Source organism: Indicator indicator, chromosome 9 (assembly GCF_027791375.1).
Source record: "Indicator indicator isolate 239-I01 chromosome 9, UM_Iind_1.1, whole genome shotgun sequence".
NCBI classification, from domain to species: Eukaryota; Metazoa; Chordata; class Aves; order Piciformes; family Indicatoridae; genus Indicator; species Indicator indicator.
In genome coordinates this window covers 31,942,605-31,958,205 of record NC_072018.1, presented here as the reverse complement: position 1 = coordinate 31,958,205, position 15,601 = coordinate 31,942,605, and the positions used below count along the sequence as shown (strand labels likewise).

Genomic DNA, 15,601 nt, shown 5'->3' with positions numbered 1-15,601 from the left:
ACTTCCAGGGACAGTGACTCCACCACCTCCCTGGGCAGCCCATTCCAATGGCAAATCACTCTTTCTGTGAAGAATTTCTTCCTAACATCCAGCCTAAACCTGCCTGGCACAGCTTGAGACTGTGTCCTCTTGTTCTGGTGCTGGTTGCCTGGGAGAAGAGCCCAACCCCCACCTGGCTACAACCTCCCTTCAGGTAGTTGTAGACAGCAATGAAGTCTCCCCTGAGCCTCCTCTTCTCCAGGCTAAACACCCCCAGCTCCCTCAGCCTCTCCTCATAGGAGCTCCAGCCCCCTCCCCAGCTTTGTTGCCCTTCTCTGGACACCTTCTAGCAACTCAACATCTTTCTTGAATTGAGGAGCCCAGAACTGGACACAGTACTCAAGGTATGACCTAACCAGTGCTGTGTACAGGGGCAGAATGAATTCCCTGCTCCTGCTGGCCACACTATTCCTGATACAGGCTGGGATGCCATAGGATCCATCTGACAGTCCTGTTATTTCCCCATGCTGGTCGTGTGCTTCTTCCCTTAATCCCTTTGCATTACAGCTTGCTGGGCAGGTCAGTGAAGCTGACCCCTGATGGAAACCTAACCCAAGAAAGAAGTTAAAGGCTTTTTCATTTTCTCAGTGACCTGATGTGTGCTCAGTGCCTTCAGGATTGATAGGATTCCCACAAGGGAAAGGGGAAACCCCTGCACAAAGGTCTTGGTGAGGTGAGAGCAGACCCTCACCCCATTCTTGGGTGAACTCCTGTTACTCTTAATTAGACATGAACGCCCTGAGCCTGGTAAGTGTGATGATAATGAAGACAAATCAAGGGTTAATCACTTAAACTCCCTTGTGAAGGACCAGCCTAGGGGTAAATTGAGCCTGAGGCAGGGAAACATCTGTTGGTTTGAGGCAGAGGCCAGGTTTGTTCCTGGGAATTGGGTAGCTCTCAGGCAGCAAATATTTTCACACGCTTACCATTTTCAGATCTCTTTTTCTCTGCAGCAGGTCTTTGATCCAAGTCCAAGATATTGATAGGAAATTAAAGCTGGCTCCTTTCTATCATTCTTCCATTGGAACAGGCTGGGGAACTGGCATGCCTATTTAGGAGGTGTCCCCACAGAGTTAATGAGAGGCTTCATGTTTCCTCTGGGTTGAGGTGAAGGATGGGTTGGATCCCTGCTGTTTTCAGGCAGCAAAATCAAATCTCTCCACTGCTGCTGGGCAGTGGTGATGGGGAGGGGGCGATGGCAGTGGGGTGGTGAAAAAGGGGATGCTCCAAACTTTGAGTCCAATGTTGTAAAAGCTAACCCAGGACTCAGATAGCCAAGGCCTTTTCCACCCTGAGGATGCTGAAGACATGAGAGTTTGAGGGGGAGCTCTGCTTTGTAGATGTGGCCTTCACAGAAGTCAGCCTTACAAGAAGACATTGTCTTTGCTAGGGGTTACTAAGCTGGTCTAGATGAAGGTGACCCTGCTGACTGCAGGGTGGTTGGACTAGATGCCCTTTAAAGGTCCCTTCCAACCTAAAACATTCTATGAAACCTAGTAGCCCAGTGCAGAGCTGCAGCAAGCTCTATTGGGCTGCTGTTCTTGGCAATCACCACATCAATGAACAGCAAAGAAACAAACTCAGAGGTGAGGTCCTTAAAGGCATTAAGTGTTTTCCTTTATTGATTTTGGCATGCTGGAGCTGGAGGCCAGTGAAATTCATCAACATGCCCTTAGCTCTGTGCAAGAGGTGGTGCAGGAGCTGACTCTGTGACAGGGCAGTCCTCTTGCATCAACCTTTTTCTCAGATGAAGAAGGAAAATTGCTGCTGCTCCAGACATGAAAGCTGTTGGTTTTCAACCTGCTCCAGTGTCTGTGTTTGCTCCCTCTCCCTGTAACACTCTCATTAAGGTAAACAGGAGCAGGAACAAGACCACAACATGACTAATTCTCCACCCCCAGACTGTCTGCCTCTGTGTTATCAACTCCTCGTTCAGCTCATGTGCCTGCACACAATTAGGGGATAAATCTGACTCTCTCTTGGTGTTTATTTTGAACTGAATCTTCTTTACTGAAAAGGTTTCAGAGGCATAATTATGGTCTGGATTTCAGAGTTACACACGTCTTTGTGGGCACAAACAGCAGGGGAAAGAATGGCTGAGTAACTCCTATTGCTCTGCTTTAGTGCATCCAGCTAGGAAGCTGCTTACATCCTGGCTGGGCATGCTACCAAGCAGGCAAAAAGGTGTTTTGTGTTGGAGGTATAGAGGAGAGCTCTGGATCTATTCCTAGCTCAGTCATAGAGGAGCATACGACCTTGAGAAAGTCTCTTATCTGATCCTGCAGGCAAACCAAGACAAAAACTGCCTGAGCTTAACTCTTGCAGAGTTCTTTGAATCCTCTGTCCCCTGAGGTCCCATGGTTTAGTAGACCAGATGGGGCACAGCTTCCCTGAGCACACATGCAGTGGCAGAAGAAAAAGATGGGAGGAAGCTCCTGGCTTCTCTCTGTTAGTCCTCCAGCATCACGTTTTCAAAGGAATCATTGGGACCATTCCCAGTGGGAAAAGTGGATATGGCCAGGGATGGAAACCACAAGTCCAGATCTCCCATGTCTCATCACAGGCATCTGCACCCAAACCATGCTGGCACCCCAGCAACTTCCACACTTGATTGAGGACCATGGTCCTGCCGGGAGCCTGCTGGACAGGAGAGACCTGAATCTTTCAGCAGCAGATTGGCATCTTTAGCAAACCTAGACCCAAATATCAATCTGTAAAACTGGGAGGGTGGTGAGGGATGGTGGGAGTGGGGGATGGTGATGAAGAAGTCATTTTTCTCAGCTCAAACTCCTTGGAGATATTTGGCCTCTCCTACTTCACCTAGTCCTGTTTTGCCCAAGTGGAAGCCTGGCCCGTAGGGATAGGAGTCAGTGGCCCTTAAAGGTCCCTTCCAACCCAAAACATTCTATGATTCCACGATGCTGTCAGGACATCAGGGAAAAAAAAAAAAAAAAAAGCATAGAAAGATACCCTGACCCCCAGCAGAAACCACTGCTGTCTCCAGAGGACCTCAGGTTGTGTGATACAGCCCCAGAGGGGTCTGTGAGCAAGTCCTGGCATCCTTGGCAACCCTTTCATGGCCCCTTGAGTTAAAACTGGAGATGCAGGTAATCAGAGCTTCCTTAAAAGCCAGAACCTGTCTGTTCCTGTCCCAAAAGCAGACAGATAGCTGAGGCTAAGTAACACACCCCAGGAGCACCTTGTACTCTGCCTCTCCCAAAGCCCTCAATCCCTCCACTGTTTCCCCCTTCTCACTCCCTTTTCCTTCTCAAACTGGAAACCAACCTTCTGCTTTTCTCCTAGGTGTTTGTCCAGGGCTGGTGCAGTGTCTAAGCAGGAGCCACCACCATCACCACAGCTGTTCTCTGAGGGGCTGCCTTTGCCAAGCTGCCAGAGCTGATCCAGCCTCGAGGGTTTTCCACCTCCATCGCTAGCAGTTTGCAGCACACTCCTATGCTAGTCACCTCCCAGGGAGAATGTCTCTACCCAAAATCCAAATAGAAGAGGTTCCAGACAATGCAGATATTGGCTCTGGAGGTGCTGTTCCTCCTGATGACCACCTGAGGAGCCTCAAGGCATTGACAGAGAAACTGAGGCTGGAGACCAGACGCCCATCCTACTTGGAGTGGAAGGCAAAGCTGGAGGAGCAGGCATGGAAGAGCCCCCAGCCATCAGGAGAGGAGGAGGTGACTGAGGCCAAAAAGGCCATGGAGGAGACTGTCTCCTTGAGGAAGGTCCAGCTGCATCTCAATGGGAGTCCTACCCAGGACAAGACAACTCTTACCTCAGGCAGAATAGGTGGCTTTGAGAGCATCGACGAAGCTTTGACATGGCTCAGGAAGGAACTGGTAAGAGGTTTCCTGTCCCTGATAGTAGTAAACTTCTGCAACAGGGGGGATTAAAACAAAGAAAATTAAAACTGAGGAAACAAGCAATTCCTTGTTCCTACCTGCCTTCAGCCCTAGGTGAAAAGGCAACAATCAGTCATTGTGTTTTTCTGTGGCTTTCAGTGTCTGGAAAGAATTTTTTCCTAATATTCAATCCAAACCTCCTCTGGCACAACCTGAGGTCATTTCCTCCTGTCCTATCACTTATTCCTTGGGAGAAGAGACCAGCCTCCACCTTGCTCCAAACTCCTTCCAGGTAGTTGTAGAGAGTGAGAAGATCTCCCCTAAACCTCCTTTTCTCCAGGCTAAATAACCCCAGTTGTTTCAGCAGCTCCTCTTAAGACCTGTTCTGCAGACCCTACACCACCTCTGTTGATCTTCTCTGGACACACTCAGCTACTTAAAGGCACTGCAATGGTTAGAATCTTTTAGCCACTTGTCCCTCTTCCCTCCTTCTTTAATTATATCTCGGCACTCAGATGAATAGAGCAGGTATGAATCCAGCATGGGCACAACAACCCGTGTCTGATGGGGATCAGAGCTCCATCAGGGCTGTAGGAAGGAAGATCCATCTCCTGAATCTGCCTTTGTGGTTGTTGGTGGTTTAGGAACTCCCTCAGTGGGAGATTCAATGCTGCCCACTTTGTTTAACAGTGACTAGTGGATCTAACCTCCAAGTCTCTGCCTAATTTGCCCTTCTGCTTTGGTCTTCTTTTGTTTGGTTGGTTTTAACTCAAAATTCTCTATGAGCTCTTGTGGTAACCTCTCTCCCCCAAGTCATTGCTCCATGGTGACACCAAGTACTTCAAACTCTTGTGGAAACCCCTTGTTCTGACCATGCAATATTCCTTTTTTTTTCTGCTCTGTGCACAATGCAGATCCCTCCTCATCCATCTTGGCTTATCACCTCTTGGCTCCTGCTTCAGTAGAAGCCAGCTCACATTTCTGTCATCCTCTTATCCCAGCCTTGGGCACCTATCTTGCAGGTGTGTTTATTTTTGGTAGCTCTGAAGTGGTAGCTTGACAGAGAGGAAGACAAGACACGAAACCTGGAGAAGAGAAGTCTCTGGGGAGATCTTACTGCAGCCTTCCAGTTCTTAAAAGACAGACTGGGACAGACATTTTTAGCAGGCCCTGTTGTGACAGGACGAGGGGTGATGGTTTGGAGCTAAAAGAGGGGAGATTCAGAGTAGGTTTAAACTGGATTTTAGGAAGAAATTCTTCAGTAGAAGGGTGGTGAGATTCTGGAATAGGTTGCCCAGAGTGGTTGTGGATGCCTCCTCCCTGGAGGAGACTTGGTGGGCAACCAAGTCTTGTTAAGAGGTGTCCCTGCCCATGGCAGGGGGGTTGGAGTAGACCATCTCTGAGGTGCCTTCCTACCTAAGCCATTCTGTGGCTCTGTGATAGATAGAAGGAAGAACTTTTTTATGATGAGAGTGGTGAGACACTGGCCCAGGTTGCCCAGAGAGGTGGTAGCTGCCCATGGCTGGAAGCATTCCAGGTTAGGTTGGAAGGAGCAACCTGATCTAGTTGAAGATGTCCCTGCTCAACACAATGGAGTTGGACCAGAGGAGTTTTAAATGTTCCTTCCAACCCATTCTCTGATTCTATGATAAAAAGCTACATCCATACCAGGAAAAAGTGCAGAGCCAGGGCAGGGGTTGTTGGAAACTCACCTTTCAGATGGTGTTTTGCTGTTGTGGGCTTTGGCATAAATTTGGCCTGGGCTAGCTTGAGCTGACCCGAGGAGCTCTTAGCCAGCTCGGGAGTCAGCACATCCTGGGGATAATTCCCTTGAGGAAGTGTGGGTACACCACATCTTTTTGTAGCTCACATGAGGTCAACATGATGGGCATGACTGATCAGGACAGCTGTTGTCAGGAGTGGAGGATGATTCCAAGTGTTCTTCATAACTACTCTGCCTTGGTGAGGCCACCCCTGGAATATTGAATCCAGTTTTGGGCTCCCCAGTTCAAGAGGGACAGGTATCTGCTGGAGAGAGTCTAGCAGAGAGCTACCAGGATGATGAAGGGGCTGTGAGGAGAGGCTGAGAGACCTGGGGCTGATTAGTCTGGAAAAGACTGAGAGGGGATTTAATAAATGTTCATAAATATCTCAGGGCTGGGGGTCAAGAGGCAGGGGTCAGGCTCTGCTCTGTTGCACCCTGTGATAGGACAAGGGGCAATGGATATAAACTCCAGCACAGGAGATTCCACCTCAACATGAGGAGGAACTTCTTCAGTGTGAGGGTCACAGAGCACTGGAACAGGCTGCCCAGAGAGGTTGTGGAGTCTCCTTCTCTGGAGACTTTCAAGACCCATTGGATGCATTCCTGTGAGACCTGTGCTGGATTCTCTGGTCCTGCTCTGGCAGGGGGGTTGGACCTGATGGTCTCCTGAGATCCCTTCCAACCCCTAACATCCTGTGAACCTGTGATAAGTGTAGTAGCAAGTAGACACCATGACCATGTTTCCCAGTGATCCTTTCTCCTAACTGGAATGGAAAATCTTTGTTATTTGACCTACATGACTGGCAACAACTCCTGGCAGGTGGTTTGCTTCCTGTGGCTGTGAGTCCCATCAGCATTTGCAACTCTGTTGGTAGCAGCAATATTTGCAACAGGGTCCCAGGGGGCTGGGATATCACTTGTGGTTCATATAATAGAATCATACAACCACAGGGTGGTTTGGGTTGGAAGGGGCCTTTAAAAGTCATCTAGCCCAACTCCTCTGCAATGAGCAGGGACAGGTCAGGTGGCTCAGACCCACTTGAGAAAATATTCCTCTTGCAAATGCTTTGCCCTTGATAAGCACTCAGGAAGTCTTTGAGGAAACTTCTCATGAACAACAGTGAACAATAGTTTTAAAACATTCTCTGCAACCTCAGGCAATATTTATTTGTCAGCTTTTGGCTGCTCTTGGTGTACAAGCTCAGCTCAATTGCTCTCTAGAGAAGCTGTTTAGGGAGGTGACTCTGGGTGTCACAGCTGTGGTGGTTGAGCTGTTTCTCAAGACTATGGCTTTCAGAAGGTAGGTGCAGTGCCTTCAAGAATCCAGGACTATTGGGAAGAGTTGTGAGCTGATCTAAAATCTCTCAGCACTCTGGAGAATTTCAGCTCCAGATCTGAGATCTAAATCTGTGATGCAGTCTCAAATTCACAGTGTCCTTGACGTAAACCCCAAAGCTCCGGATGCCCAAAGCAGCAGATTCTCCTTCTCAAAGCCCTGGATTTGGAAAGATTTGGTTTGATCTTTCAATTTCATCCCATGATGGAAGATTAAACTGTCTCAGAGTCCAATTCTACCCTTTCAACAGGGGTGTGTTTTATAAACCACCCTCTGACGAAGACTAGAAGTTTAAATTAGAGAAGAAAAAAAGGACAAAGCAAACCATAATTGCTCCTCAACTTTACATTTTCCTGCCTCTTAATTATACTGCTGGATCTGGACAGGACTCATGTAATTTAGAACCATTTCCCCAGAAGAGAGGGCATGTATTTGACTGACCACAGCCAAACAGCTACGTTGGAAGCACCGTTGTTGGGTAAGAGCTGCCAGAAAACAGCAAGACCACAGTGAGGCCATCTCATCCCAGGATGCTGGAACAAAAAGCTGCATTTCACATTACATTTCAAGAGTGAAATTCAGGTTCCTTTTCAAATAAATTAACAAGCTTCCACATAGCTCAACACAGCCAGGATTTTTTTTTTCCCCTTGTTTATGCCCCTGTTGTGAGAGTAAAGCAATCAGGAAGGTTCCACAGCAGTTATGTCTCAGATTGTGCATTTTTGCAGGTCTCCAGCTCTGTGGAGAAAGACCTTGGAGCTCTGGTGGGTGAGAAGTTCACCATCAGCCAGCAATGCCAATGGTCTCCTGGGGTGCATTAAGAAGAGGGTGGCCAGCAGTTAAAGGGAGGTTCTCCCCCTGCCTCTCCTCTGATCTGGTGAGGCCACATCTGGAGTATTTTGCCTAGTTCTGGGCTCCACAGTTCAAGAGGGACAGGGAACAACTGGAGAGTCTAATGGAGACCTACAGAGATGATGAGGGGTCTGGAACATCTCTCTGACAAGGAGAGGCAGAGACACCTGGATCTGTTTAGCCTGAAGAAGAGAAGAATGAGAAAGAATCCTATCAGTGCTGATCCATATCTAAAGGGCAGGTGCCAAGAGGATGGAACCAGACTCATTTCAGTGGTACCCAATGACAGGACAGGGGACAATGGGCAGAAGCTGGAACACAGGAGGTTCAATCTAAACATAAAGAAAAACCTCTTTCCTCTGAGGGTGCCAGAGCCCTAGACCTGGCTGTTCAGACAGGTTGTGGAGTCTCCTCCTCTGGAGAGATTAGAAACCCACCTGGGACGCTGTGTGACCTGATATAGATGAACCTTCTTTGGCAGGGGGATTAGACTAGAGGATCTCAGGAGGTCCCTTCCAAACCCTACCATTCTGTGACTCTGTGATATTCACTTAAGGCAGGAGCCAAGGCCAGAAGGGGCAGCAGCATCCTGCTCGGGGTAGCCAGGCAGGACAGCAGCACCCCACACCTGAAATGAGGTCACTCTAAGCAAGCAGTCAACCTCTCTGCTCTGATTTAATGTCAGAGGCCACAGACATGGGAGGGCCACACAACCCAGCTGTGCCCTGAGGAGGTGCTGAGTGTCCCAGGCAGCTTTCTGAAGATCAGCCAAAAATAATCCAGTTGTCATAACTGGCTTGAAACCTGCCTCAGCCACGCTGTCCTCTGCTGCAGGGTGAATTCACCCCCACTCTACACAGTCCTTCATCAGACAGTTTAGGGTGGGTAGGATTCATCTATCTCCAAGAAAAGGGCCAAAGCTGGTACATGTGGAGGTTTTTATCCAGGAAAGAAGCAAACCAGGCTGTGTTTAACAATGCAGGGTGTGCAGCTCCATCACCCACACTGTGCAACCAGCTACCAGCAGGTTTAGGCTGGGTGATTTCAATAGTGTGGCCCCAACATGGTCTTGGCATGTAGCAGAGAGCAAGCACCCTGCCAAACAGAGCTTCAGGAGTTTGCACATGCTGGGGACTCTTCCCAACAGGCAATTTGTACAGGACCACCCAATTCTGGAATTAAATCTATCCCAGCCAAAACCAGTGGAGGCAGGAAAGTGATATGCACAAACTTCCCCTTGGCCACGACTGTTGTTCAGCCTGGAGAAGAGAAGGCTCCAGGGAGACATCATTGCAGCTTTTCAGTACTTAAAAGGGGGCCTATAAAAGAGATGAGGATGATTTTTTAGCAGGGCCTGTTATGACAGGATTAGGGGTGATGGCCTCAAACTAAAAGATTTTGATAGATAGAAGGAAGAAATTCTTTACAATGGAGGGTGGTGAAATACAAGTTGCTCCAGAGAGGTGGTGGAAGCCCCATCCATGAAAACATTGCAGATCAGGTTGGACAAGGCTCTGAGCAACCTGATCTAGTTGAAGATGTCCCTGATCACAGCAGGGAGGTCAGACAAGATGCTCTTTAAAGGTGCCTTCCAACCCAAAGCATCCTGTGATCCTGTGCTGGTACATAACAGGCCATGGCATGGCTTAGTTGCCTGATGAATTGCTAGTCCAGGAGTGTCCAACTTCAAACTAAAGTCACCTGTTAAATCTGAAGCATTTCTCTTAGGCCACACCAAATGCAACGCTGGAAGGAATTTCTCTCTGTGCCTGCAGAGTCTGCTCAGGTTCAGGCTCCTCACAATCAGGAGTGCAGTAAAAAGACAAACCCAAGGTCTTGCTGTGCACCTGCTGTTCATGGTCTTTCACCCCACATGACCTGCTCCAGGACCTGATTCTGCAGATGAAGTGCTGGCCATGGTTTGTAGGACTGACATATGCCCACAGTGGTGTCAGCTGGGACCTGCTGAGAGCCTGGCCCCGAGAAGATGATTTATTTAGACAGGCAAACTCCTGCTCTTGTTTTTGTGCTGAGAGGCTCTCTGTAGGTGTAGGAGCAAATTGCAGCACTCAGCATGTGCTGAACCACCCCAGGGCTGGAGCACTTCCCTCCTCAGCTCCTCCTGCCTTTCCTTTGCCCTCCTGTTTGCCTTTGGGCTGTCAAGTGTGGCTGTTCTTCATCAGTGATGAAAGTAAAGCCACCAACACCCATGGTATGGTGACAGACCCAAGGACTGAAGTGGTCAGACTGTTATTTTCCTCTTTAGTTTTGAAAGTTTTCACATTTTACAAGTTCTAAAATCAAGCTTTCAAAGTCCTCTTCCTCCTAAATGTGGCTAAAGCACAAAACTCTGCTGTGATCTGGGACATCTTTGGAGAGTTCTTACTTTGTTCCAGTAGAAAAAAACACTTTCCATCTCAAACTCACCAATGTTTGGCATGTTGAAAGGCACAAAAGAAGGGCAATGAACCTCTTGAGGGGTCTGCAGCATCAGTCTTGTGAGGAGCAGCTGAGGGAACTGGGGTTGTTTAGCCTGGAGAAAAGAAGGCAGAGGAGACCACCTCATTCTCTACAACAACCTGAAAGGAAGTTGGAGCAAGGTGGGGCTCAGTCTGGTGTCCCAAGCAGCAAGCAATAAGACAGGAGGAAATGGCTTCAAGTTGCACTAGGGGAAGTTTAAGCTGAATATTAGGAAAAAATTCTGCCCCAGAAGGGTTGTCAAGCCCTGAAACACTGATGGAGTCCCCATCCTTAGAGGTATTTAAAAGCTGTGTAGATGTTGTGTTGAGGGACATGGTTGAGTGGTGACCTGGCAGTGCTGAATTAATGGTTGGACCTAAGGACCTATGGTTTTATGAAACCTGAGATGTCAGAGCCAGAATACAGGAAAGACTCTTGACCAGGGACACAAAAGTCTGATGCTCTCTCCCAGGAAATCATGAACCATGTTGGTCAGATATTTGTTGTTAGGTATTAAGTCCTATTATCTCTGTCTGGGGTGCAGATAATGGCTGAAGAAGTCCTTAAGTGAGATTCTCACAATGATCCAGCACCCAAACAGTGTTGACATGAGCCTCATTGCAGGTTGCTCTGTGGTGGTTGAGAGGTGGAGAGGAAGATAAGAGTTGAGCACAGATATGGTGATGGAGACTTGCCTGCTTTGGGAGTCCTCCCCTGTGCAGCAGATCCAGGAAGGATTTGCCTGTGTTTGTATTTAAAGCAGGGAAAGGACCTGGAAACAGGCACCAGAATGGGATCACCTCTGCTGCTGCATTGCTAGAACTGGGGCAGAGTTTAGGAGTTACCACATAGCAGGGTCACAGCCAAGGGGCAGTCTGGGTGCAGCCACCCTGTTTGGGAGCAAGAAGGAGTTTCATGGGGTGGATCTCACATAGCAGAGACCTAACTGCAGCTCTGAGAAAATATGTGCTCTTCTCCTGTCTAAGCCCAAGTGTAAGCCCTCTGAGCTGCTACCAAGCTTTGTGGGCTTTCTTCTAGGTACAGCATTCCCAGCTCTAGCAAAAATCAGCCCAAAAGTGGACAGCTGGCCCACAAGGAAAAATAGCAATCTCCAGCTCACATCCCTCTCATAACTCATTTTTAAAGCCTCTTTTGGTGTTGGGGATTTTATCCCAGGTTCCTCAAAGCATTTAACGAAAGCATTTGTTGGCATTGCTTATGCAGCTTGATAAAGTGAGAGGAAAGAATGTCCAAGGGTCAGTTCAGTAATGCCCACCAGCACCTTCCTGATAAAACATCAGCTCACAGCCTTCATCGTGGAACAGGGAAAAATAGCAACAAAATGAACTTTCTCCCACTGCAGCTTGCATGAGGCAAGCAAAACCTGCTGAGTGGCATTGCTCTGCTGAGGGCACAGGCCACAAGGTCTGCAGGGAAACAGTGGAGGGCTGGGGGGGCTGAAGAATGGAAGTGGCCACAACAACCCTGCCAACATATCAAGAGGGGTTTCATGAGAGAGAGATTGAGATTCACTCTGAGATTTCTACAAAGCTGACTTAATTCTCTCCAGGGAACCAAGCTGGAGCCCAGCTGCTGGCTGGGAGCACCAGGCAAGGTCCTCCAGGGTGCCTCCATGGTGCAGGAGTGAGAAAAGCCTTGCTTGGCTTGGGTTAACTTTCATTCTACTCATGTCAGCTCCTGGCTTAGCACCTGAGCACAGCATGGCAAAGGGCTTCCTGATAACTGCAGAAAGCAGCTGGAGCAGGGTCAGGCTTCTCTCCAAAAGTCCTTCAGCCTCCTAAGGTGGCTGCTTCACCTTGCTGTGGGAGTGGAGCAATCCCAATCTCCTTGGAGGCACTGTCTGGAGAAGGAAAGGTTAATGGCTGGACTTGATGACGATCTTAAAGGTCTCTTCCAACCAACATGGTTCAGATTTAACTGCCCTCAGACCACTTTCCAGTTTTGCTCCCTTCTTGTACCCAGCACTTGGAGATAGATTTAAGTCACAAGGTTCAGCTTCCCCCCATCACCTTCTTTTCTTTGGAGCTTTTATGGTTTGCTGCTTGTCTGTGAGGGGGGAAGCAGGGTGAGAAGCGGGGATTGTCTTGTCAGCAGCTGCTCTTCTACCTCTGCCTGCTTCTTTTCTCCAGTCAAAAGCTGATTCTTGGAACAAGTGTTCACCTCCTTCCTTCACCACCCCCAGTATCCTGTGGCTATAAATTTTCTGCTTGATAATGAGTTGGAATTTAAAAATAAATACATAAAACTATAAAAGCTTTTTTTTATTTCATCAGTTCTGGATCTTCCACTTTCCAAAGTAAGGTGCCAGGGGCAGAAAAAAAAAAAAACCAACCAAAAAAAACCCTCTGAAACACTTAGTTCATTAGGCTGTAGGATAGTTGTTCTCTCTCCTGTGGGAAACCATGGAGGTCCCATCCCAAGAGCCACTTCAGATCAGTGAGGTCAGCTGTGGGGGATGTGGAGCCTGCTGTTGCTGGCTGCTGTGAACCAGCTCTGGTTCATGCAGACTGAAAGCTCATGCCAAGTATTTGGGGATTGGCTCTCTTGGGTTTTTTTAATTGATCCTTTCCACCTCTAATTGCTCCTTCTCACTGTGGCTGATCACTTGTGAGAACAATTAATTTGGTCTTTGCTAAAGGTCGAGATGGAGGCTCTGAAGCCTGCACTGATGGGTAGCCAAGTGAACAGCCTTGGCATGACTGGCATTCATTCCATTTTACTGGTGGTCCTGAAAATCTGAGCAGGCACAGACTTCCTGAACATTTCAAAATTCACCATCCTGACCTGGTGTTTGACTGGGGTGCAGTGCTGGCTTGGAAGATCCCTGACTCCTTTGCTGTTTCTATTGAGAGCAGCCCTGCAGAGAAGGACTTGGGGGTAATGGTGGATGAAAAGCTGGACAGGACCTGACAACGTGCACTTGCAGCCTAAAATGCCAACTGTCTCCTGGGCAGCATCCAAAGCAGTGTGACCAAGCAGGTCACAGAAGCACAGAATCACAGAGTGTTAGGGGTTGGAAGGGACCTCAAAAGGCCATCCTAGTCCAATTCCCTCTGCCAGGGCAGGATCACCTAGAGCAGGTCACACAGGAATGCATCCAGGTGGGTTTTGAAAGTCTCCAGAGCAGACTCCACAACCTCTCTGGGCAGCCTGTTCCAGTGCTCTGTCACCCTCCCATTGAAAGAGTTTCTCCTTATGTCAAGGGAGGGGATTCTGCCCCTTTGTTCTGCTCTGCTGTGGTGAGACCCCAGCTGCTCTGCTGTGCCCAGCTCTGGAGTCTCAGGCACAGGAAAGACATGGACCTGTTGGAGTGGTCCCATACACAACACATCTGCTGTCAGGACAGGCTGAGAAGCTTGTGGTTGTTCAGCTTGGAGAAGAGAAGGCCCTTGGGAGACCTTATTGTGGCCTTTTGGTACTTAAAGAAGCTTATAAGAAAGATGGGGACAATTCTTTTAACAGGGTCTGCTCTGACAGGACAAGGGGTGATGGTTTTAAACTCAGAGAGGGGAGATGCAGACTAGATAGAAGGAAGAATTTTTTTTATGCTGAGAGTGGTGAGACCCTGGCCCAAGTTGCCCAGAGAGGTGGTGGAAGTCCCAGCCCTGGAAACATTGGGGATCAGGTTGGGTGGGGCTCTGAGTAACCAGCTCTAGTTGAAGAGGTTAGGAAGAAATTCTTCCTCATGAGGTTGGTGAGACACTGGAACAGGTTGCCCAGGGAGGTGATAGAAGCCTCATCCCTGGAGGGTTTTGCAGCCAGGCTGGATGTGGCTGTGAGCAACCTGCTCTAGTGTGAGGTGTCCCTGCCCGTGGCAAGGGGGTTGGAACTAGGTGATCCTTGAGGTCCCTTCCAACCCTACCAGTTCTATGATTCTACATCCCTGCTCAGTGCAGGGGGCTTGGACTAGATGACCTTCAACCGTCCCTTCCAACTCAAACCCTTCTGCGACTCCACAATCCTTTGCCGTAGGGCAACCTCTCCGCGCGGCGTTCCCAAGGGGCAGGGCGCAGCATGGCGAGCAGCTGCCTGCGCCCTTGCTGACAGCCTCCTCTGCCCCCACCCTCCGCCTTGTGTTTCAGGCAGAAATGCGCCTGCAGGACCAGCAGCTGGCGAGGCAGCTCATGCGGCTCCGCGGCGACATCAACAAGCTGAAGATCGAGCAGACCTGCCACCTGCACCAGCGCATGCTCAACGACGCCACCTATGAGCTGGAGGAGAGGGACGAGCTCGCAGACCTCTTCTGTGACTTCCCCCTCCTGAGCTCCTTCAGCCTCTCCACGCCGCTCAAGCTCATCGGGGTCACCAAGATGAACATCAACTCCCGACGGTTCTCGCTGTGTTGAAGGGGGAGAGGAGAGGGGAAGCTGGGGGAGGAAAAAAAAAAAAAGAGAGGGTTGGGCAGTGCCAAGGCTCTCTCCGCCTGATGGCTGGGGGAAAAAAATAAAAAAAGAAAAAAAAAAAGGCCAAAGAGGAGCAAAAGGGAACAGGAGCAAACAGGGAGCCCACAGGTGGTCTTGGTGGCAGGGTAGAACAGCAGAGCTGGGCACTGAGATGGGCCAGAAATGCTCTTTGAGAAGATAGGGAGGAAGCATGAAGGGCATCTGGAGCCAACATGTGCACACAACCTGCTCCTTTGCAAAGTTCCTCCTCCCACAGTAACTGAGAGCACACAGCTCCAGTGTGGTAGGTTGTACTCAAAAATCAAAGGAGGTCATAGATCAGCCGCAAGTCAAAGAAAAAAAATCTCTTTCTCTTCCCCTTTACCTCTGCCCAGGCTAGAGCCATCTCTTGAGAAAACAAATCACTCTTCTCCATGGGTGTCTCCTCAGACATCAGCCCTCAGCCTCTGCTGGCCCAAGCACAGCAGCCATGGGGCTGTTTCAGTGGGAAGCTGATTTCCATTGCAAAGGAGCCCTGCCAGCAGGGAAATGGTGGGGGTTTGGAAGGAGAGATGTGGGTTAAAAACAGTGTGCAGCCCCAAGAAGTGGTGAGAAGATGCATTCCTTGACTTGTTTCGTTGGGTCTAGTGTATTCTAGCTTGATGTTGCCTGTGGTATAGATTAGGGACAGACATTTATAGAGATACTCCAGCTGCCCAAAAGTCCTCTCTGTGCCCCAGAAATCCTACTCAGAGCAATACATGTTCCTGATCTTGGTGTCAGCAGTGGCCACAAGACACCATGTGGTTATCCCCACAAGCAGTAAGGCAAAGGAAGGAGATGAAACCTCTTATCAGAAAAATCACCCCAGGCTGATATTCCCCCAACAGCAGCA

The 15,601-nt window shown here is 49.1% G+C and overlaps 1 protein-coding gene across 1 annotated transcript; it reads left to right on the top strand.

Annotated features, from left to right (window-relative positions):
- The first annotated feature begins 3,515 nt into the window (after positions 1–3,515).
- On the top strand, positions 3,516–14,670 carry FAM167A (family with sequence similarity 167 member A). Its single transcript, XM_054383792.1, has 2 exons — positions 3,516–3,887; positions 14,407–14,670. Exons 1-2 carry the CDS (start codon positions 3,516–3,518, stop codon positions 14,668–14,670), a joined length of 636 nt encoding a protein of 211 aa, XP_054239767.1.
- Positions 14,671–15,601: the final 931 nt, after the last annotated feature.

Excerpts from the sequence above, each read along its gene's own strand:
- FAM167A (XM_054383792.1), top strand. The coding sequence starts at position 3,516 with ATGTCTCTACCCAAAATCCAAATAGAAGAGGTTCCAGACAATGCAGAT. Across the intron at positions 3,888-14,406 it reads CATGGCTCAGGAAGGAACTG|GCAGAAATGCGCCTGCAGGA; the intron begins GTAAGAGGTTTC and ends CTTGTGTTTCAG.